This window comes from Paramisgurnus dabryanus, chromosome 7, assembly GCF_030506205.2.
Source record: "Paramisgurnus dabryanus chromosome 7, PD_genome_1.1, whole genome shotgun sequence".
Taxonomy (NCBI): domain Eukaryota; kingdom Metazoa; phylum Chordata; class Actinopteri; order Cypriniformes; family Cobitidae; genus Paramisgurnus; species Paramisgurnus dabryanus.
In genome coordinates this window covers 18,722,082-18,747,243 of record NC_133343.1, presented here as the reverse complement: position 1 = coordinate 18,747,243, position 25,162 = coordinate 18,722,082, and the positions used below count along the sequence as shown (strand labels likewise).

Sequence of the window (25,162 nt, the reverse complement as noted above, 5' to 3'; positions counted from 1 at the left end):
GGTGGCAGGCAGATGCCGTTGTTTGGCGACGGTGGATGTTTTGAGTGGCAGGCTTGCTAAGATTTCCTGCGCATCTCCGTCTCGCCGCTCTTTGTTTTCTCACGCTGTGTTACAGAGGGGCGCATGAAAGGCGGCGCGAGCGCGAAACAGCAATTTTGATCTTACATCGCCGGAAATCAAAGATCATGCGTGTAAAGAGGGAGAACGCAAAGAACTTTTGTTGTGGAAGGCCAAACTTTTCTCGCTCGGTGAAATATGAAGGTGTATTCAGCATTCTCAGTACCGGTAGACAAAGCGTATCGTGACAATAATACGCATGTAAACAAATACACAGAACACATATTCGAAGGTTGCGAGAACTTTGTTTCTTCAGAGAGAATATTTTGTGGTGTAAACAACAGAGTGTTATTAGACAGAAATAGAAGCAATAATGCAAAGCAGAGCACTGGTTTCCCACATATGGAATTCATCTTGTTTTTAGGAACAATGGCAAACAACACATTCCTGCAGCTGGAGTAAAAAGCAAATGATTTAAAAACATCTGTTTTGACAGCGAAATCCACTCCAGCGAATTATGCTGCTCTAATTCACAAATTTATTACAGAGCGATGTTACCAAACACTCTTTTTTCCCCACACAAAATCTGAGAGGGAAGGATAAATTAGTTGTGACAGACTCGGTGCAGAGACCCAAGGAAGGTACAAAGTCGTGCTAAATGTTTATACTTCATTATGGCCACATAACAAACATTGTAGGTCACTGAACGTTCATTGGCATATATAGTAATGTATTAAGAATATGACTGCCAGCTACTGTTTTTTTCCATTATTTCACCACTCCATGTGTTTCTCTCTTCTATGATCTTCCACTCAGCCGTACGGTTCTGGTTTGGCGTGAGATGACAAAATGATTTTGGTGCCATCAATATGCTTCAGTCTCCCAGTGCCCTTTACCCATAACCCCAATAATCTCATTCACATGTCAGCAAATAATGATGATGCAGAGTGGGATGTGAGGGGGTTTACATGCCACAAAGCATTACCTCTCAGTATATCAGGCTTTCAGGGCAGCGTAAGGGTGAGTAGGATCTAAATGCATATGGGTTACATGTTTTGGAAACAGTGGCATGGACGTGTGCCAGGGCGTAAACAAGGCAAGTAAATAGAAATGAGGTGGTTATGGGGGAGTTGGAGGAAGGAGGTGAAAGTGATAGTTTGTGTATTTGTCTAGCACAAAATGCTTTTTAGGGGTCAAACGCTCACCCATGAATGATATCCAGCAACATGATTCCATGTAATGGCCTTAAGCTATTCAAACTAGGCCTGCAACACAGCCAATCTTGCAAGCTTCAGTGGAGCTGTCAGAACGAGCCACAACTGCCAACCCACACTCTCCGACAATGATGCCTCGTATGAGATAAGCTCACCTCAAATGAACTATTGTGGAAAACCGGGCCCTTGCTGACCATCTGAAGAGGAGATGGGAAAGAGAATACTGGGAAAGAAAGTGAAAGATGAGCGACAGATCTGAGTGACATTTGCTGTGAGACTAGAAAGCGGTCTTTGGTATTTGAAAGGCAAGACAGTGAACCCATTCTCGTGTGTATCTTGTAGAAACTATGCATATTTTTAAAACTGACTAGTCAGTGAGTAAACAAATAATTGGCCTTAACCACTTAACTGTCACTGCACTTTTTGAGCATAAACATAAAATGCGCTATCCACCTTAAAATGGTTATAACTCATGAATGCTTTGAAGTACAAACCTAAGCTTGGTCTTGTTTGAAAGAACACATTTAGCAGATTATTACTGTAAGTGAAATTTCTAAAATAAAAATATGAATATTAAAGTTATTTGAGTTTAAATTGATTGTTATGAAAATATTAATATTAATATATACATTTATACATATATGTATCTGTAAATAAATATTTATTTCAGCCTAAAAATGCTAAAAATTCAAAGCCACAAGTCTATCCAAGTTGTGTTGTGAGTTTAAGCTTGATATACCAAAAAATGAGTTCTCTGCAAGACTTTTAGCTGCAGTACATCAAAAATCCACTAGGGGACAGTTTTGCTTATTTGGATTTCCTAGGTCACTTAGTTTCTTGATCTGACATTTCACACCAAAAACACATATTGAGATGTTTTTTCACTCTTTATATACTTCCATCACACACAAACACAATAAATAAAACACAAATGTATATAATAAAAATAACATATGACAATTGAACACAATAGGAGAATGAAACAAAAATATCACAAAACTGGCACATATATTAGAAACTAAAACTATTTACATATTTTGAACTATTTATAAACTATTTACAACTTCTTACAATTACTGCTACACAACTATAAATCATCATGATAAGGATTGAAGCAATCTCGCATTGGAAAGAAACAAAAGAAGGAACCACAGTCATTGCAGAACACAGAAGTCTTTTGATGGCACACTTTGCATCTTCTCCTGGATCCATCAATATGTTTCGGCCTGTGGTGGCCTGTGGTGTCCTGCCTACTTTGAGGAGCTGGTGCAGAAGGAGCAGAACTGGTTTGGTTGTGAGGAATCCAGTCCACAAGTTCCAGGACCAGTGCTTCCCTGAATTCCTTCTGTGTTTTTGGCCTCTGGTTCCGTAGAGCAGCCATTTGTTGGTGGAGGATGAATGCATTTACCACTCCAATATCGATGAAGTGGTAAAACAGAGACCTGTACCATTTTCTGGTCTTACGGAGAACAGTATAATAACTGATGAGGGCATCAGAGAGGTCCACTCCTCCCATGTTCCTGTGTAGAAAATAATGGGACATAATTCAAATCTAAAGGCAAACAAAACAAAGTATAAACACATCAGCACAATTTTTTGCACATCAACACTAAATAAATTCAACTCACTTGTTGTAGTCAGAGACTACAGAAGGAATTGGAACTGACATCTGCACCCATCCTTGGTCTCTTGTTTTGACTTTTCTTTGGACAGTGCGATCTCCATTTGCAGAATGAAAGGACGAACACATGACAACTTCTCTTGTGTCCTTCCACTCTACAAATAGCAGATCATCGTCCCGAATCCAGCGCATACTCCCACGGGGGGCATTTTTGGGCAGCCTGTTGATAATTGACCGTGGGAAGCCCACCCGGTTGCTCCGAATAGTCCCACAGGCCCAAATGCCCTTCTGACGGAGATCACGGAACAGCGATGGACTGGTGTAGAAATTGTCTACATAGAGTTTGTAGCCAGTTCCCAACATCCTCTCATCAATTAGGGCCATCACCGATTCATAGCTCAATCCCCTGCTTTCTTCACCCACTTCAGGGGACTTGCCTTCATAGATGAAAAAATTCCATGTGTAGGCATGGATGGAGTCTGCCAAAACAAAGACCTTGTAGCCCCACTTTGTTGGTTTTTGTTTCATATATTGCTTTAGCCCTATTCTTGCCCTAGATGCCACCATCCTTTCATCTATGGCAATGTTTTGAAATGGATGGTGGAAGGTCTTGCAGGCAGCTTGAATCTTCTGGTACACTGGTTTCAGTTTTCCAAGACGATCGTAAGCAGGGTTCCCTCTGTTCTTCGCATTCTCTGCATCCATCTTGGGATCACTGAGGTGAAGTGCTGAGGCTATGGCATGAAACTTCCTGCTTGACATTACGGTGGCAGGAAAACCAATGTTGTACAGCCTGGAGCCATTCCAATAATCAGACACTGCTGGAACCTTTACTAGACCCATATATATCACAAGGGATATATATGAGTAGAGGTCCTTCAGAGACATGTCTTGCCAGGGTTTACGTGTAGATGTCTGTTTCTCAGCGGCATAAGCATTTGAGTTGGTGATGATAGTTTGGCACACCTCAGAGGAAAAGAAGAGTTGGAACAGTTGCAGAGGACTGTATTGTGCTGTGGTGATAAGTTGAGGACCAGGAGTTCGAGCAGGTCTAAAAACCGTTTCGGGTGGTGGAATATCAGCTTCCTCTGAGGTGTGCCATCTTGGTTCAGCAGGGTTAGACAAAGTAACAGGCCGAGTCTGTCTTCCTCTGCCTCTATCTCTCCATCTGCCTCTTACTCTTTCTCTCCCTCTTCCTCTGCCTATGATTTCTCCTCTCCCTCTGTTTTCTCTTCTTCTGCTGCTTTGTCTTCTCTTTGTGGTTTGTTCTGTCCTTCTATCCCTTTCTTCGCTTCCAAAACTGCTAAGAAGAGCACTTGTTGATGCTGAGGAACATGAAGCTTGAGCAGATATTGGTCCACGCAAACCCTCACCCAAATCTTCATGATCATTCCTATTGCAACAATATAGTACAAAGTGAATATCAAAAATATAAATCATCTATATACAGTATAATCTGTCAATGTTCATTCCACATTTACTAATTTACAACACAATATAGTAATATAGTGCAACAATATAGTACAAAGTGAATATCAAAAATATAAATCATCTATATACAGTATAATCTGTCAATGTTCATTCCAAATTTACTAATTTACAACACAAAAATTAGTAAGGAGTCTATATTAGAACCAAAAAGGATGTGTAAACTCACCAAACTGGAGCACAATCAGACATCTTCCCATCTGGTAAAAGAATATCTGGCTCATCATCGCTGGACTGAGCATCTTCTTCATCACTCGATTTGAACAATTCCTGCACAACTTCTAAAACCGTGTAATGCCTTTTAGGCCTTGATGAAGCCATGTTGTGTGAGAGAAATAGAATGAAAGCTGCAGTCTGTGTGTCTGGGCTTTCTGCAGTGCACGTTTACAAACAATCAAGAGAAACTCAAAACACGTGTGATCTGATTTGAATACAAGAGATTGGATTGGGTGATGATTATGTCCGCAAAAACAGTTATTGGCTAAATGATGTGCTGGAATCAAGGGAGCCTTAGTAACGGTTGAGATTCTTTAGCCTTTCCATTTTAGGGTCTGTTCCTTAGACTCTTCTAGATCAGATAACTCTACCAGCAAAGTAATAATTACAAAACTACAAAAGGTTGATTTTATTACAAAAATGAACATTATTATTCTGATTCATGACATAAACACCATAATAATTTCCATGACCAAGATCACACCTCCTGTTATGATATAGATATTTTTGATATACAATCTTTTCATAAATGAATCATTTATTGTTCCTATATAATTTATATAGTAAAACAAAGGTGAAATATGTATTCTAGAGTCTTAGACCTTTCCAAAGATATATAGTTTGTCAGGATTAGATGGGAATTATATTGCAAAATCATGAAATAAACAAGTGTTCTGTGGGTAGAACCTTGACATTTAGAGGGACATAATTATTTTATGCGCACTCTTGTCATAACTGAATCAAATACTGTTCCTTCATAAAGTATTTTGTAAAACACTGCACATATTCATATTCTAGAGACTTAGACCTTTCCAATGATATATATTTTGTCATGATTTGATAAGTATTTAATAGGGAAATATTAAAGTAAACCTAGGTGTTCCTCTACAGGAACGGTGACAGTTAAGTGGTTAAGGAATCAATGTAATAAATATGGACTGACAATGGTTACAAAGTTATGTAAAATAATGTGCAGTTTCATACACAGACTTATTGCTCACTTCATAAGACCTCATAGTGATGTAAATAAGACCAACATTATCATAATTCCTCTTGCTTAGAATTCAGCCTGTAAATTAACTCCTGTTAGCATTGCATTATGCGCAAATCTTTCAAACATGGTAAGGAGCATCACATTTCCGGCTGACGTCAGAGGTATTCAGACCAATCACAATATACAGATTAGCTGGCCGATCAGGGACACAGAGCTTTTCAAATCTGTATGTTTCAGGAAGAGAGTGAAATCTGGAGCTACAAAAATGTACGGTGTGTGGAAAATATTGTGTTTTTTGTGAACACATTACACCAAATACACAAAATAACGTTGTTTTTTGAAATAGCAATGAAATAGGTGCTCTTTAATATTGTGTTGCCTGTACAGTATCTGCGTTTTTGAGTATCAAATAATGGTACCTCTGTACTTGCTTTTTATGAATCACCATGGACCATGGTTTCAGATCTATATCCTCTTTATTGTTCTACTGAAGAAAAAAAAAATCTTTGATAGCCTGAGTGAGTAAATTATCAAATATCCCTTTAATTAAGAACCCTAGAGTGTCCAAAATCTATACTAAAAAAATGCAGGGTTATTTTCAATCCAGCGTTGGGTCAAAAAGGGATGAGTTCACTCTGAAAATGTCTGTGTTATTTTTAACTCATGCTGAGTAAATATTGGAAAGAACAAAGTTTTTTTTACCCATCTGCTGGGTAATTATAACCCATGGTTGCATAACAACAACAACCTAACATTGGGTAATTTTAACCCAGCACTGGGTAATTTTTAACCCAGAATGTGTTCAACAAGGACTGCTCGGCATCCCAGGGCAAGCGTGAGAGACGTTCGGCGCAATTTAAAAGGATTGTTACTTGCCCGATCGGGTTACCCTCATTCAATTTAACATCTTGGAAGCAGACATTTACTTGGGTAAAACACGAAGAAAGGGAGCCTTTTTTCGTTATAACATGTCTGTTGTATACAATTATATTTGACTTTTGAATTGTTATTTTTAAATGTGACACTGACATTATTTTATTGGGGCCAGTGAAAATATTGGCAGGGCAAGTGAAAACCTGAACCACTGCCCCGACCGGGCCAGTATAAAAAATTATTTGCGTTGACCCCTGTGTTCAGATCAATACTTACCCAGCATGGGTTAAAAGTAACCCAGAAATTTTAGAGTGTTGTAATGTAATCTATGCTGGATTGTTTCAACGCAAATAAAAAGCAGACAGAACACAGAACAGGTGCTCAGTATCTTTCCAAGCAGGATTGCATATGCAAAAAGCACCACAGGGTTGATTCCATAAAAAGGTGATGCACTGACTGTCCTCTCATCTCTTGATTTGTAGAGACAGATCATATAAGATGAAGACTGGAGGTGAAGTGTTAGGGTTACAGTACAATGAGTTGAAGAGGTAGTACAGAGGTCATGAAATTCAGTAAGAGGATTTGAAATAAAGTTTCTGCAATCTCAGCTGTTTGATTTATTTTTATGAATAATAGTCGTATTTATGACATTACAATTAAGTGAACATTAATAATGATCAACTAGATATTACAGTATATAGATTAGACCATTTAAGTTTACACATATGTGAAATGTTTGGTTAAAGATGATCTACTGGAGGTTGTGATATGCCAAGGATAATTTAGTAGTAGCTACTAGATCATCTTTTGGGATCAACTGTGAGTGAAAATCATAGGTATAGGTTAAAACAAATTTATCTGATTAACACTGTCCAGGCTTTACTTGAACTAACTGGTGGTTACAAGCCTGTTTGTATCCTGTGAAGTACATTGTTAATGAACTTTAAAACTTTTCTTCTCAAAGATTGTCCAAAAACTGGTATACCTAATACTTTCTCCACATCCTCACCTAAATGCCTTGCTTTTGTTCAGTAGGGTTTTTGATTCACTGTATCTGGGGAAAATATAATACAGATGAAATGGATGCCCGCACCATAAGCCTCGCAAAACATCCGATTCTGTCACTCCTAAGCCTCCGCAGCATGCTTTATGCATTATTTTAATAGCAAAATAAAAATGAAATAAGAATGCAGTCCCACAGAACCTCTACATTTGGGTCACAAACCCTGTGCTTTAACCTTATTTCCTTTTTAAAAGCTCTTGCTTCTGCAAGTCCTGTACAACTGTGAAACGGCTGAGTTTCAGTAAAGCACAAGAGCCCACATGTGTATTCTTAAAATTTCTTGGTTAGTGCTTGTCCATTTTGTTATTACCCAAAGCTTTGTATAGCGCATTTTTTATGTTACAGTGCTGTCGTTGAATATCAAAAAAATTAAGTTACCGTATTTTACGTACTATAAGTCACACTTTTTTCTTAGTTTGGTGGGTCCTGGAACTTGTAGTCAGGTGGGACTTATATGTTAAAATTATTTCATATAAACCAAGAGAAACCATTACCATCTACAGCCGCGAGGGTCCGCTCTATGCTGCTCCTGTATTTATGTAATTTAGAGGATTCAGTGATGCGGAATGACGTCGGGACCTTTTTGAACTTGATTTGGCTTGTCGTGTTACTGTAATTTAGCCTATTCAGCCTCCTAGGTATGTTCTGTATGCTATTGTGTATCGTGTAAATAACTGTTTATGTTACTGTAACATGTACGGACACCTATTAAGCCTGCTGTTCTGTGCTGTTGTTTAATTGAATAACTTGCCTTTCTAGATTAAATGTCTGTTTTTTGGGTTGGATTTTGTGAAATAATTTTCTAAATAAATGCAACGTATAGTCCACAGTGACTTATAAATGTTTTTTCCTCTTCAAAACGCATTTTTGACTGATGCGACTTATACTCCGGAGCGAATTATGGTCCAGAAAATATGGTATATTTTTGTTTGTGCCTGTCAATACAGACATGTTACAACAACATTATTCTTGGAGTTCTTTATGTAAAAAAGTGGTACAAATTTCCAGAGCATGCAAAACAAAACCAAAGGAGGCCAAATAAATAAATAACCTGGAGCGCATCACATGAGCAAGAGTCTTTTACAGGTACAGTATGAAAAGTATCAGCATTGCCGCATGACACAGGGAATCGCATGTCTGCTAAATAAAAAATATCAGCATTCCTGTAACGCCTCTCATCCAATCACATTTGAGGCCTGTCACTAATTTTGCATAAAATATAACAAACTGAGATTTGATACATGTCAGCCTGCATAAAGCAATGCCATTTATCATTATTATAAAGATAGAAAATAAGTGCTCAACCAAGCAAAGACAAGGTGTACACAAAAATCAAAGTGCAAAAAAAATCAAAAATCAAAAAGCATTACATGCAATGATAACATTGTTGGATGAATACAGGGTCATCATTCTGGCTAAGTTGAAAACATGCAGTTGAAAGCATGACCTGAAACAAGCTACATCTGAAGCTAAGAGCACAAAACAACTGTTTTTTTTCTATTGTTATGACTTTAATGGGTCAGGGAGAAGTGTTCTGCAGAAAGTTTCATGACCTGCACATTAAAATGTCATTGTGCTGCAGAAAGCCAATGCAATTCTTGACCTGTTTTAGGGTTGCCGCACTTTAGATGCCACAAATCTCATGTTTTTAAGTGGAAGTGAATTTTCAAGCACACTCCTGAGACTTTGCTAAGGGCAAGTGAGTATTATGCAAATGCTTAGCTAGAATATCTAGGACAATGCACTTTCTGATACTACATTATTTCTGAACCAGTTTAGCCTTGTACAGAAGCATTGATATCTGTGTTTGAACGCACAAGCGTAATTCAACCCACTACAGTCCAATGTCTGGGGTCTCAGTCCTGTACAATAAACTGTATCATCAAAAAACTCTTCCAAGATTCTTCATCAAGTTTTCATGGCAAGACATCTCATAAATAATGCGAGCATCTCCAGCTGATATTACCCATAGAGGCATACAGTACAGCACTGACTCATGATCACAAAGAAATTATATCTAGATGCTGAAACAAAAATTGTGGTTTACACTTAAACGTGGGCCTTTCAAATTCTTTGATCGGATTTTTTGAAACTGTATCTGGCATATTTTTCACATTCTCAATTTTAGAGAGACAAACTGAGAAACTAAGAGATTTCACTTTAGCAAAACACTTCTGAGAGTTCCCTAATGAGTCACTCAAATTCAATCTCTCGGAGAACAAAAAGGCAAACAGGATCTCTTGCGGAGTACAGTGAGCTTGATGTATCAATTAATCAGAAAGTTCAGAAACAGATTCGGTGGTGATACACTTATGCATGTCTGCATTATTTAGTTCAGTGTCTTTAGAAGAGCTTTGGCTCTTTAAACAAAAACACCATGTAAAGTTCATCATGTGATGGTGCAAACTCAAGTCAACCATAAAAACAATTCTATTCTTTGTCTTTATGAATGGTTACAGTATATATGTTCTGATTACATGTATCGCCGAATTACCATCCATTCAATCTCTGCTAATAACTGCGCTTATATATTTCTTTTCTCAAACACTTAAAGGTTGCTGTATTCAATCAAAGAGCACAGTACTTGAATCGTGTCCGTCTCTGGAGACCTCAAACCCACTGTTATGGCAGTACAAACACAATATCCCCACATGCGGCAGCACTAAGAGTCCAGCCGGGAGAGATCATGGCCTTGACTCTGATTCATTTAGTTAATTATTAACTTTGGGGTTCTATTTCAGCAGTCACACACAATTCCCTCTATTCCACATTTCCCTGTCCGACCATTTTTAAAGGAAAGAAGCCTTGAACAGGCAATCAAATGGGTAGCAATTACAGAGTTTCTTATACTCAAAGGGTTTCTCATCTCTAAGCCTAAATCTTCAGAGGAGTTCTGGATGACATCCTTTAGGATCATAAGAGGAATTTTACAGGGAAGAGATGTGGGGAAAAGAGTTAGCAAAAGAGCAAGTTAACATGGAAGCAAAAAAGGAAAACACGAGAGTTTCTGCCAAAAAAAGGAGCGCTGATGCATTGCCTGTTACTTCTTGTTTTGGCTTCAAAGACACAATGTCCTGTTCTTGCCTTATTATTAACATCTGTCTCGGTTGATCTGATTACAAGTGGTCAGCCGAGAAGGACTGCTGTTTACACTATGTATTGACATCTCGAGATGTTTACACCTGGTATTAAGAGGCATTTTGGTTGATGGGATCACAAGACTAATGCTAAAAACATGTAAAAATGTGTAAACAGGGTGTAAAAAGTTTTGAGCTTGTCCACTTTCGACCACATTCAGAGTCGAAAACGCATTCAATCTAGGGTGGTCATTCATGCTACTGTACAGTAGGTCCGCCGGACGTTCTGAACAAGAACTTCCGTTCTCCGGAAGTTGCGTTGCTCGACCGCATACGTCATTGAGGATCTCACATTTCAGTTACAATACATTAGAAAATTAAGATTTATTTCTTTAAGACATACAATCATTGTAGTTTCATTCTTACCTAGAAATATAATGGTTACTTTTCTGAAATTGACCCCGAAATATTAAACCTTGATGATGTATGGGGTTGACTTACGCAACTTCAAGAGAACGCACCCGAAAACCTGTTTGGGACGTGTCCGGCAGAACTGGCACGTATGGCCACCCTAATTCAACACGATTGGTTTTGTGATGCAGACGGTCATTTTGTCGAATGATTTTTGACAGCCACAAAAAGACAGCCTACTCTCCGCCTATTGATCTAATGTGCGATGTATAGAGCACAATGTTTTTACATCAGTCTTGACTTCTAGCGCGAACCTACGAAGACCGTGTTTGGTGTGGCCTTTAGGTCATCATTGATAAAACTAAAGTGGCTGCTCTTTCATTTTTGTTTCATTTTGCAAGTGTGTAAAACTAATGAAATTTCATCATATTTCATTATTGAAATAATAAGAGAAAGCTCTTAAACATGCATGTACAAATTGTTGTGCAGCATGTTTACCAACAACACACGCAGCACTACACTGACATAATTATAGTGCGTTAAGACTTTTCTCCTGTTTGTTTTTTACCGACTCGCCCAAAGATCTTGTTGCCTGTTACTATATCCTTTCAATACTTAAAAGTTTCAGCGTTTGAACAAAGCTAACAGAAATGGATTAAAACTGACTTCATTGGGGTAGCCTTCACATTGCTAAATCTCATTCTCTCTTTTTCCTGTCTTTATTGTCCTTACATCATTGGCTTTACTCCATTTCTGGCCCCTCTCTTTAAACCCAGAAGTGTTGTGTTCTCGGTTAGATGCTGTGCCTGGGTATGCCTGGCTGACCTGGGTTCACAATGAGCCCATTTACTGACTGACTAGCCTGCATTCAACCTCCCTGTAGCCATTATGGCTGTTTGCAAACACTGTATATATATATATGTGTGTGTGTGCGTGTGACTGTGTAATGTGCACTATGGCTCTACCCTGGGCCACTCGCTGCTGACACATGTCCTGATAAAAGCAGGACAAATCATTTCAAGCCCACCCCGTTTCCACTCTAGCTCTTTACACAGAAGAGACGAAAATGCTTTGGTATAAAAGCATGTGTGGATAAAGAGATAATGATAGTAGAAATTGTATAATAACATCCCCTGTCTGTATTTTGGCACTGAATATTCTAGATAGAAAGAAGTAAGCTCTTTTGACTCTTTTGGCAATATATGCTGAAACCCCATGTATGGACTTTAGGCCTCAGACAGATCTTGGTTTATCATACAGAGATGAGGGTGGGCTAAAGTTTTGCACAAAAAGCACCACTTAATCTACTTATCTATTATTTCATCTTTGATATTGGTGAGCTTCACCTCTGCCCATAGCTTTTTGCCAGCAAAGTCTATTTTAAGTTTTCCTAAAATTATCATTTTGGAGGGGCAAAGTGTGTTTAGAAATCACACTCCATAATGCATCATGTTATGGAAAAGGAAAATGATTATCAGTGCATCAATTGCTGATTTTGGACACAGTTTTTAGTGCCAATTTTATTCTGATATATTAATACATTGTTCGTTCTCCAAACACTCAATTGCAGTTTCTCACATCATGCACTTAACTGTCTTTTATAGGATGTTGCTAAATCACAGATAACCCGCATAGACTTTTTGGTCTCATCGGCCACATCGGCAGACATCGTTGTCACTCATATTCTCAGACATCGACATAAACTCTCATTAAAAATCGACGACTTCTGGTTGCCTTGCTGCAAATCACTGTGCGTGTGAACATCCATTAAGAATAACAGTAATTGAGCAAGAGGCGCATATACAGAAAAGTCACATTAAATTTCTCAGACACTGGAGGAAGTGCTACAGATACCCCGTTTCCTCATTACAGAACGAAAATAGAAACTGACAGAAAAAGCCGGTGGTCAAAAGTGTAGGGATTGTCATCTGCCATTTACGGTAAAACAGGGAAGCTCAGACTGTTAGGGGTGCATTGAGTTTGTGAATATGAACACACACCTCACCATCACATACTTGGGGTTTGATCTCACTTCTCCAAAGCCACGGCTTACACGTGCTTCTCAGAAAGACAAGAAACAGCTTGTGCTCTTATGCAAATAACACAGAACAATGCCAGTGAAGCCAAAATGACATGATGACCACATCATTTGTAAAAATGATGTCACTGCAACAATGCATGCAATGCACAAGCAAACAAACACAAAGGTAACAAGCACCAGTTTTGAAGAAAGATGTTTTGGTTTCAAGTGGTATTTTTTATGGGAGAGTCATTCTCATTCAATATAGTAATGAAGTGAATAAACATTTGTAAAGTTGTTTTCACTTTTTATTATGGAAAAATTATTTAATTTAAATGAATTTGTGTTTTTTAGGACTATGCTATGCCAATGCACTTTTGTGCTGTGTTTTAGATCAAAAGCCACAAATCCATGATATGAACCAAAAGCCAGAAATCTTCCATTAATGTAAAAAAAAAAAATGTTTCAACTTAAGATGTTGAGTTAATTTAACTTAAAAACATTAGTCAACTAAAGTATGTTGAGTCAACTAATATTTTTAAGTTGAATTAACTCAAAATCAGTGATTAGGCATAAAGCAGACAAGGTTGTAAAATGTGTTGTAACATTTGTGACCCTGTCTGTGGAATTCAATATTTGACATGGCCTTGCTCAGTCAATATTAAAGATATCATAGATCACAGTTCATTTTCAAAGAATGTTGTGTACACTGTGTAGAATCATTTTATGTAGAAAACACAAAAATGTACTTGTGTTTGAGGTGTGGTTTCTAGATTTGAATAGATCAGCTCTACATAAGAAGTAGTATTGACATACCAAAATATTCCTGGGATGGAGGGTTCTCCATGTCATACAACATCTTCTTAGTCAGACGGTCCAGTTCCTCCTCAGGACGACCCTAAATCACACCAAAGACACACACCACAGTTACACATTGCATACGAAACCACACACCAATCAGCTTGCAGGCACAAGGTATAAGAGCCCAAATATACAAACTTCAGTCATGTTGACATTTCATTTACAATAATGCGAGGCTAATTAAACATATGACTTGATCTAACTGATTTTTATTAATGTGCACAAGCATCTCTTTTAGATGGATCATAACCTAACAAGATAATCAGTTTAACACATAACACAGATATGAAGACTGTTCGCAAGTTAATTTCATTATGAATTTCCTTTGGTCGTTTTTCATCTATATCATTATAAAAGTGGACAAGCAAACATAACTGTGTTGAGTGTATTGGTAAACCTTCGAGGTTTGAGTGAGGTTAGCTCAATTCTTCAGAATTGTTAATGTATATTCACTGTTATATTCATATGATTTGTACAAGTCTGTAATCTCAAATCTTATTTTCAACAATGAACATCTATCATGGATTTCCCTATTAACATAGCTTCACGTAGAGTTTTAGCCGAGTTAAACTGTAGTTTGGCCAAGAAGCAAAAAAAAAAAAAAAAAACCCAAAGCCAGGTGTTTTATAGATTGACTGACAAGTAAACACTTAACCAAACATTGGGAGTTCTCCATCCAAAACCATTAAAGTCATAATCATAAGAAAATTTACCAGTGCAAAATATGGCTAAAAGCCACCCCAAATAGCATATCTACAACCATGTTTAATTACAAAAACACACTCATGCAAATTACTGTGCGGAAAGACTGAGAGAATTATGGAGCCAGAGGTCTGGATGCTTCTCTTGTTGGTGTTACCAGGATCTCAAAATATAAAAGGTATTTAGATGAAAACAGTTTTTACAGACACAAATCATTCTCTAAGGTTTCCTCCCCCCATCCAACCAACACAAAAACACCAATTTTGCCTCAGTGTGGAAATGACTTTATTTATAAATGTATGATTCTGTAAAGTAACTTATATGGCCCACACTTACAGTATATTATTTAACTACACTGTCAGAAAAATAAATGGTCAAAAGATAGTTGTAGCTATATCACTGGGGCACTGCCCTTTCAGAAAGTCTACCTTTGCACCTGAAGAGTTCATATTAGTACCCCAGCGGTATATATCGGTACCAAAAAATGCATATTAGTACATCAAAGGTACATATAAGTACTAAATGTATATATATCTTTACATAAATGGTACATATTTGGACCTTTTTAAAAGGTAATGTCCCTGTGCCAGCTAGAGACCATTTTTTTCTGACTGTCCTATGTACTTTTTATGTAAGAAAATGTATACAATGTAATGATTATGCACATACATGCAACATTGTAATTAGATCCAAAGTATCAATTAATTGATGCATTTTTCCAAAGCGACTAACTATACATCCACACCGCCGCAGACTTGAGCTTACAAAGAAGCTCAGGGCCGCCCAGTCAAGGACGGTTGTCAAAAAGTAAAGGAAAGCTTGTCGACGCTTTGAAGTCTGTTTTCGCAGAACTAATGTTTTGGTAAGAACGAGTTTACATCATATGTAATCAGCCAGCAAAGAATGTCTAGACTATATTCTGATTGGTTGCTGGCGTTTTGCCGCTGGTTGCCGCTGAACCGTGTCATAGCTCATTACCATAAAGTTGAGCTTCTTTCAACTTTCTGATTGACACACTGACCGCTCAAGACGCCCAAAACGAGACACCGATGGATTTGATGCTCCTTGCAGCTGAGAGAAGCCAGCTTCCATTGTTAAAGAATGCATTCCGGTAACTTTGGAAGCTCAAGTCTGCGATGGTGTGAATGTACAGTAACAATGCACAACTATGTATGGAGTATAGTACCACTGAACTATACAGGAGCATTCTTGACCTATTCCCAACCCTAAACCTACCCTGTACACAATAAGAGCATTGTATTAAATGGTTATTTCTTATAGTTTGTACACACTGTACAAAGTAAAATTTGCATTAACCCTAAAGGTTACTTCAAATGGTAACTTTTTTCAACTTCAATTTTCTCACATTAAGTGGAACATTTTAGTTGACAAAGCTTACATTTTAAATGTAACCAATTTGTATAAGCAGATCCAACTTTCACTTTTTACAGTTGCACTCTAAAACATACTGGGCCCTATTTTGCACCCAGCGCAATTGACTTTGTCAGTGACGCATGTATCATTTGTATTTTGCACCGGCGCACAGCGGGTTTTTCCCTCCACAGACGCACGTCGGCAAACTAGGGAATGAACTTGCGCTCCCTGGGTGGTTCAGCGCAAAAAAGGAGGTGTGTTCCAGCGCAAACCATCCCTGATGCTATTTTCCAGTTTCAAAAAACAATTGCGCCACTGACCAAAAAAAAAACTAGTCTAAAGTCAGTGGCGCGTTGCGCGTTGATCAATATGCTATTTTAAGGGCGCATGCTTGACCATAATGTACAACGCTTGACCATAATGCACAACGCGCACACACTTTGCTTTTCTAATCTACACAGATGCAACAGTTATTTTTGAAAATCATAAATTGTTACAATAAAAAATACTTACATATGAGATAAGGGAAATCATTGTGGTGAGCATTGTGGTGATAGTTTTTATTTATTGTGTGGCTGCGTTAAAAAATTCTCATGCAAATAATCATCAAAATATTTTCATAAGATTGTTGTGTAGCTGTATTATGTTTATTTATGTAAATAATCATTAAAATGTTTTCATAAGAACCTTAATGTATGTGAACTGGATTTGTAAGTGCACTTTGGGGTTGGACTGCTTGCGTTTCTTGGGTACGATTTCAAAGCCCCCAAACCGCCTTCAACACTTTCACCGGTGAGGGTGGACACAGCAATGTCCTCTGCTGGCGTCAGGTGATGTGTGGAGGCAGATCCACCTCCCGTTACACGGCGTGCCCGATTTATGCTGGCAAGCTTGGGATTCCCCCGTCTCCTGACATCATTGTAGCGCTTGGCGCAACATCCTGGGGATGCCAGCTGATGAGACAATTGTGGCTATTTCCTCCCACACCTGTTTAACCAACGCTGATTTGGGCGGGTTTCTCCCATCCCCACACAAAACAACTTCTCTGTCTTTGACTGCTCTTACAAGAACGTCGGTCTCCTCGGCTGTGAACTGCTCCTGGCGTGCGCCTGGTAAATCCGTCATAATAAAAGCAACCCGCCATGGAACTTGCGCACTTGCGTTTAAAGGGAATGTTGGATGACGTTCTGCTTGGTTTATTTGAGGTTACGTCAAAACCACACCTATGAATAATGAACCTTCTTCAGACAAACCCCTTATTGATTTGGGCCTGGCGCAAGAGTTATTTCTCCCGCCGGTAAAATAGCAACAGCGCCCAAGATCCGCCCACAAATCACTTGCGTTTTGCGCTTCACACTTGCGTTTCAGATCGTTAAAATAGGGCCCCTTGTGTTGTTTCATCCCATACATAGATCAAATATGGACAAACCCAACTGTTGATGGATTGTTATCACCCTACTACTGGTTGAATCAACCCAGCTACTGTTGGGTTTGTTCATATTTGACCCAATTATTGAAACAACCCAACATTTTTTAGAGTGTATGTACAACGTAGTTAAAGACCCAAGTTTGTCTTCAGTTTCTACACAAATCTACATACAGTCAAGCCTGTGAGCTGTTGACTGCATCTCACAGAGGGTAGGAGGGAAACCAAAGCGTTCTTCCACTTAATAAAAACTTTCATCTGGCAGAAGCCCACACAAAACACTTAATTCAGCACTCTGAAATATCTCCACTTCCTACAGGCAGTTAATTATTGTGTTTGGGGTTAATTACTGGTAGAAATTGAATATGGTTGCAAACAATCCAAGACATTCACAGTATTGTACTGATCTTTCTGTTAACACGTGTATCCAGGTGGACTTTGGTCCCTGACCGAAATGTGAATGAAAAGCCCAAGTGTTTTTCAAGAGCAGTGATGTGCGTGGATTTAGATTGGATTCTCCTAATTCGTCTGTGGTACATGGGAATTTGACATAATGTGTGGGCACAGTGGATTATTGTGGGCAAGAATAACAGATCATTAAAAAGAGTGCTGTGTGTAATTATCTCTCATTTTTGATTGTGTAATACAGTGTTCTTGAAACATGGAAGTTAATAATAAAATGCATATGTTATATATGTTATTTAAACACTTAAATTATAGAATTACATATACGTATACAACACACACAGACTCCGTCAGAGCTCTTGGTCTTTAATATGTGACTCTTATGTAATCAAGCAAAAAATGCAATGCTTAAAAAAAAATAAAGGACATATTTTTTAAGGTTACTGAATAGAAACACAAAACAGATGAATCTTCACTCTACCACCTGTAGCCTTCATTGGAGCTCCGTGACTCATTCAAAATCAGCGTGAGAAAGAGAGAGATGAAGGGCAAAGAAGTGATAGAAAATGGGTACACAAAATTCTTCCATAAAGAATGTCCTAGTTGTTCAGTGCGACTGAATTAAATCAAAGCTCATTGTGCAGGTCTTTCAAAAACATGGAAAGTGTTCACATTTCTGAGCGCATGAGGTCACTCTAATGAAAATCATTCCACTTTGTGTCATTTTCTTTCAAAATGATTGTGATATTCGTGCTTTTGCTTGTATTGTGCAATGGCTTTTTTGAAGGCAGTTACTCAACAAATGTTTCTTTCATGTTCACCCTAATTCCCCCCATTAATAAGAGCAGACTGCTAATCATTTTTAATGGGACATTTTTTGACTGACAATACTGTGGTATTCTGATCTATTATCGGTACACCCTTCCAGGGTTATGGTAATTGTAATAAGCTATTGCTTTACTTTTCAGCAGGGAATATCCATCTAAATGAATGGACTCCAATACAATAATGGCAATTTGGAGAGGTAGAAGGGGGACGTATAATCACTGGATGATGGGTGCAGGTGGAGGAAAGGAGGTGAGAGAGAAGATCCAGTCATGGGATATAAACCTCCACAGTCAAGCTGGGTTATCGGCATCCTGTCAGGGACCATTAGACAGCACATCGCTGGTGTGTGTTCACCTGCTGCCCCCCACAGGGGACGGGTTTGGTGGGGCCAAGCTCTAACATTACCCACCGTCAATCTTTGTCAGTCTCTGCCTTATTCTTAATGTACTTTATTTGCAAAGGATAATCTTACACTTATGCACTTTTCACTTATGCTCTCTTTTGGTATAGATATGATTAACAATCCAATGCAATGAATTATAGGTTACATTTCCTCTTACTAGCGGTGTTGAGAATCAATCGATAATTTCTCTTTTCAGACACAGAATAATGCCTCCAAACATTAGTTTAAACATTAATTAAATGTATTAAGAGATGAAAATGCGATGAGGACTATTGGTTTTGTTTTTATTTGCACAGGCCTGATCAAACATCAAACATGATCAAATGTTAAATAAGAAAGTAAAAGGGGCAGAGAAAGACATGGGAAATAGTAAGATGATGAAATTGCAAAGAAAAATATGGCAAAGTGAAACCACAAGCAGACGAGACAGAAATGGTTGCCCCCAACCTCACATTTGAATAAATGTTTCTGCTTTAGTTCATATTGAAATACACATCAATTCCAAGGCCTACGGTATGGTGACAAAGCAACTTTTCAAATGTAAAAATTCTTGTTTTGGCATCTCGGATTACAATATATCACTCAGAGGTATGATGCTTGGAGCCCGTTTGGGTATGTGGTTATGCAGGACAGTGCACAATGTAGCCATACCAGACATATCTCTCACTTACTAAGGTATGAGTTATTAAGTCAAATGTACAATAGTCACAAATAAATAAATAAAATAAACTTGCAAAGGACAGTCTGCAACTTAAGAGAGGCAGAAAGTAAAGGAAATACAACATTGGCAAAAACAAGCTCAAGGCCACCTAGAAAGAAGCTTGCAAACACACTAACACAAACACACACGCTTATACACAGAAAGTATACATTTCCTTCTGCATAAAATGGGTCATGCTGTTTTCAGCTCTAATTAAAAAGTATGAGCGAAAAACACAACAGTCTAAAGAAAGAAATGATGGAGAGTAAAAAGTGAAAGGATGCCATTGATAATAATTAAAAAGAAAGATCAAGCAATTTCCATCACTGCAAGTTTATACTGGCACACACACACACAGAGTATATAAAAATGGTTCGCTCGCAGAAAGTCATTTTCCAGCTTGATGTACGTTGCCATGTAATGTATGATGCATCTCTCCGTGAAATAGGCGAGTGTGTGTGAGTGCGTATTAAAGTAGGTCAGGTTTTGGGAACTGACACATCTTTGTGCTAACAGATAAGAGTAAATCTTAAGTGCTAAGAGCGACCCTAGAAGAAAAGAAGAATGCAAGGGGAAGATTGAGAGATGTGGATGGGTATCGCGTAAGGGTTAGGGGAGCTTTTGCAGCGATTTTTTGAGCATACCAGTGAACACCCCTGACCACTCGGTGAGTTTCACGTCTTTGTAAACAAAAGTTTAATGCATTTTAGGAAGGATTGTTCCAGTGCACCATTAAACCCATTGTAGAGGTGTGAGGTGAAACACAAACACGCGAAAATTCTCAGGGCAGCCGCAAATGTCGAAATTTCAGTCAAAACCATTCTATTTCATCATAAACAATCTGAAAACAGGGTTTTAAGTCTAAAATACCGAACTTGTCCTTTAACTATCTGCACGCACTGCATAAAGAAAGTGATGCTTTTCCTATTAACTGGCAACAAACTGTAAGCAAGTGAACGAAGATTTAAAAGAATGTGTAAAGGTTGTTTCTTGTCCAAACAACCAGCACACTGAATAATATGATCCACAGAAAACCACCCCTGAAGTACAACACACCTAAAGAACTACTAACAAACACTTACCTATACAATTAATGCTTATATGTGCATAATAATAATAATAATAATAATATTCATAATAATACTTATTAGTAGTAAGAATAAGAGTCATAATTCTGTGCATTGAAAGGTTGTGGTCCAGAACAGAGGGGCACTAACATGAGGGCTGACAAGTGGCAGTTTGCTGTAAGAGATGCTGTTCAGCAGGGGTCGCTGTTATGCAGGTAGGATATTACAGCATGATACAGTACAAACAGACACTCAAACAGATTCATCTTAAGTACATGTCATGGACACAGACCCAAAAAATGTAAAGGTGTTCCATAAACTATTTACAACTTTTTACAAGTGATATTTGCCTTGATTTGTCTTTATTTGATTTATTTTCTTCTCACGAGCCTCATTTTTCATCTCAAGCATGACTTGAGATTCAATGACACTTTTCTTGATAACAGAAACTTTTGATAAAAAAATTGTTGGTCATGATGGTCTTTAAATATTTTTTCACATTAAATAATTGAAAAATGAATAATTGCTTTACTCGTTGAAATATTTTACATAACTACAGTATAGAAAAAAATCATGCATTTAAATATTTTGAGATTAAATTCTGTGTAAAGTCAAGGGCAAAAGAATAACATCTACACACATTAAAGACATTTGTTTAAAACATATCTGAATGCACTTTAGAAAGTTTCAGGAGGTGGACAATAAACAAATAATCAAATAGGTTAAACAATTATAAAAAAACATTATTAATCTAATAATGTCTTAGTATAAGTAAGCTCATTTTTTACGTAAACATAAATGTTAGTTTAAAACCTGATGATCCAGGTAATTCAAGCCTTATTTAAGAATGCTTTAAAGAGAATTATGTGTGCATCAGTGGCAGCAAAGAAATCAGAATACAATGAAAAGAAATACAATGAACTTTACTTATTTCACTTAATTGACCTAAAGCTTCTAAAAGCTGTAAAATATAATATAAAATATATGTATATATATAAAACTTTGTTTCCTGATATACATGTTTTACCAGTTTTATTCCAACTCTATATGTTGGATTCCAGATTTTGTATGGTTTTTGACTGGTACAAACCCCACTCTACTGTATCTACGTGATTGACAGGATTCGATAAGTAGGGTCCTCCTAAAATCTCTTTTAAAACTCCATTTAACAATAGTAATTACCTTAACACTGCAATGGACTTCCTTGGCTACAGCTGACTGTATGTAATAATATAACTGATTACAAGTCTCATTGTGTCCATTTGAAAATTGCTGACTAACAAAACACACAATATAGATGCAGATTGATTGGCAGAGCAAAGATCTCTCTCTCAGATAGAGAATAAGGGAGAAATATCGATCCGATCTGTAATTTACTGTCCTGGCAGTGCTTGCGCCAGGACCATAGACCAGAAAAGTGTCACCGCTTTATTATTAACGGTCGACACAGGGCTCAGCCCACCTGATATACAGAGAACCCACTTTGACAAATGAAACCAGCAGCACTGTTGTCAGCAGTTTGGGTCCTCCACAATACATCCATGCTTAGCCAGTGCAGAAACTGACCTCAAGTTCCCTCTAATAACAGATATAACAACAAGTACACAGACACCAGTATACAAACCTAAAAGGTTTATAGGGACATGTTGTACTGTATGTGTGTGATAAACTTGACGGAGCATTTGCTAATAACATAAAAATTCTAACAGAGATTTGTAACGCAACTGTTTACAACGTCATTGGTTTAGTGTTGTTAATGTCATACTGAACGCCAGGATTTGGCACACTGTGGAGTGACAACCCATGGCGAAAGGAGAGAAACCTGTGGTAGAAGTGAAATCTGATTCATGGACATCCTTCAAGCACCCTGTCAATCTGGCCCTTTAACCTTTATACTTTCAAACATTCAGCAACCAGAGACCAACCGAGGCTCTCGGCTACCTCAATAACCAACCAATTTTAGATCTCGCATTCGCAGTGCCAAAAAATGCAATTGATCACTTGTCACATGGTTTAAGTATCATTAACAGGACAGATCAGCAAAATCATAGAGATAGAAATCTGACTCAACACTGAGGTGAGAACGTGTCATGAAAGAGTTGGCTGTAACACAGAATTTTGTTCTCTTGGTTCTTTAACATGTACACAACATTACTTTCAACCCTCTAATGTTTACATACAGTATAAAGCATCTGGGTGCGAAAACTCAACTTGTTATATTTAAACTCATCGTCTATCCCAGGATCCTTAATCATGTTCCTAAACAGACTTAAAGATGTTTACCCAGAGTGTTCCCAAACACTTCTCCAGTTTCCTGTTGGTATACCACCGGAATCCTTGAATACGTCTGGCACTGAACAATCCGTCCATTACTCAGCCTAATATGACAAGACTGATGCGTTCACATTCTAGAGGGGTTGTACAATAGCACTTTACAACACAAACAAACCTGTTGCAAAAGCACTGCGCTTAAACACACCCCATCATTAAATGTCCGATTTATGAATTAAAGGCTACACAACAGGATGCACTGCCTGACCACACTCAATGTTAGTAGTGTATTATTATCGTTATGAAATTTGCTAGATATAGAACATAAGCAGACCTTGCATAAGTTGATTCTTTGTGATGATGCTATAAAGATGTACATCAGCACTCAGTTTTGTTTTGTAATATATCTGTCATGTACAAAAGGGAGGGATTGTTTATCAAAAGCTGACTATTCACAGGCATAATATAGCCAATTATGTGTAGTGTCAGGTAAATAAAAAGCTTTCAGACAGAATCTCATGAATAGGCAAGCAATCTTAGATTGTACTGTATATGCAATTCCCTCAAAGAGCTTATGTTTGCTTTTTAGTTCATGATAATTTATTATAGAACATCAACTATGATTTCAGCAATAAAATATGTATTATGTTTAGCTTTTGTTCAGTGGCGGCCAGTGACTTCTTTTTTTGTGGGCGCACGATGCGAAGCTCATCACAACATGTATGTACCCCGTCATGTGTGTTCTCTGCGTCAAGTGAACCTATGTGCATCAAGTCTCATGTCAAAATAAGTGCCTGCTGCATACGCGTTTATGGTAAAAGAGACACTCGCTTTTGCCAGATACATAATCTCATGCTCAGTTTACTGTTAAGTGAGTGTCTTGCGAGTATTTTGTCAGCGTGATGGTTTTAACGCATGTGCAGAAGGCACTTATTTTGAAAAGACACGTGTTGCACTTGGTTCACATGACACAACAAACAGATATTTTGAAAACACAAGCAACACACATGACAGTCCGAACACATATTTTGAATTTGTGCCCCTCGGAAGAGCAGTCACCAGCCGCCACTACTTTTGTCTATTTTTACCTTTAAAAACAGACCTGAAAAGTGTGCATATACAAACTTCAAATTTCATTTTAATTAAATGCAATGACTTATTCTGTACGAAACCCTGCCTGTGAAATCCAGGCTAAAGTTTTAGGAATTTTAAAATGAGGAAAGTTGTATTTTACTTATTTAACTTATTTTACACTGATTTCCATATTAGATTTGGCTTTACGTGGTCAATATTTAAGATATCAAGGTTATTTTTGAAGAGTTTGGTTCCAAAACGCAATAAATCCATTTTGACAAATTTCGGTAAAAACTTGTTTTCTATGCCAAGAAAGTGAAAAGATGAAAACCAATATTTTCTGTTACAAACTTTCACATCTTTAGGTTATAAAAACCAAAAAAAATTCAAATCCATAATTTGATTTTCAAAGAAATTATTTTTTTCCACAAAATGCAATAAATCCAAGTTTTTTTAAAAAAATGCTATAAATCTATTGAATCAATATATAAATGTGCATTCATCTGTTCATATTAAGAATGCTGTCATTGCTACGGTTATCGCTGAACTTTTTTGACCGCGATCAGCTGTAAAATGTTTGGTCCTGCTCGATTTTCGTTGGCTTCGGGTAAAATAAAAGTTTTTATAAGATCCCCTGGGGTCAATGTGTTAGCACGAAAGAGCTTGATGCTGTCGGGGGAACAAGCAACAGGCATTTTCCGTCTCCCGAGTGCTTCTCATGTAAATTATTAGATGGAGATGGCTTACGTTTCTTTCCCGTCACAGAAAACCACCACAGGTTTATCAATGCCATTAAAGTATTATTTTGTTTCTGTTTGTTTGTTGATCACAAAGTACAATATGAGGGAAAACTAGGATTCCGTGTACTCAACGCGCCGCCATTGTTTGTTTACAATGCGTGGAATGGTGCGCTGTAATTTGTGGAGCGGATTTATTGCATTCTGTAGAAAATGAGAAGAGGAAAAAGTGAGAAACGATGACAGAATAACACAGCGGATATTGTATTTTGCGTAAAAT

At 37.7% G+C, this 25,162-nt stretch overlaps 1 protein-coding gene across 2 annotated transcripts in view; it reads right to left on the bottom strand.

Annotated features, from left to right (window-relative positions):
• Positions 1–25,162, bottom strand: part of lpp (LIM domain containing preferred translocation partner in lipoma) — a 205,225-nt gene that overhangs the window by 31,128 nt on the left and 148,935 nt on the right. For both annotated transcript variants that reach the window (XM_065240758.2, XM_065240761.2), the window contains exon 7: positions 13,851–13,932. In XM_065240758.2, coding sequence (XP_065096830.1) covers positions 13,851–13,932 — 82 coding nt within the window. The remainder of the gene's footprint in view (positions 1–13,850; positions 13,933–25,162) is intronic.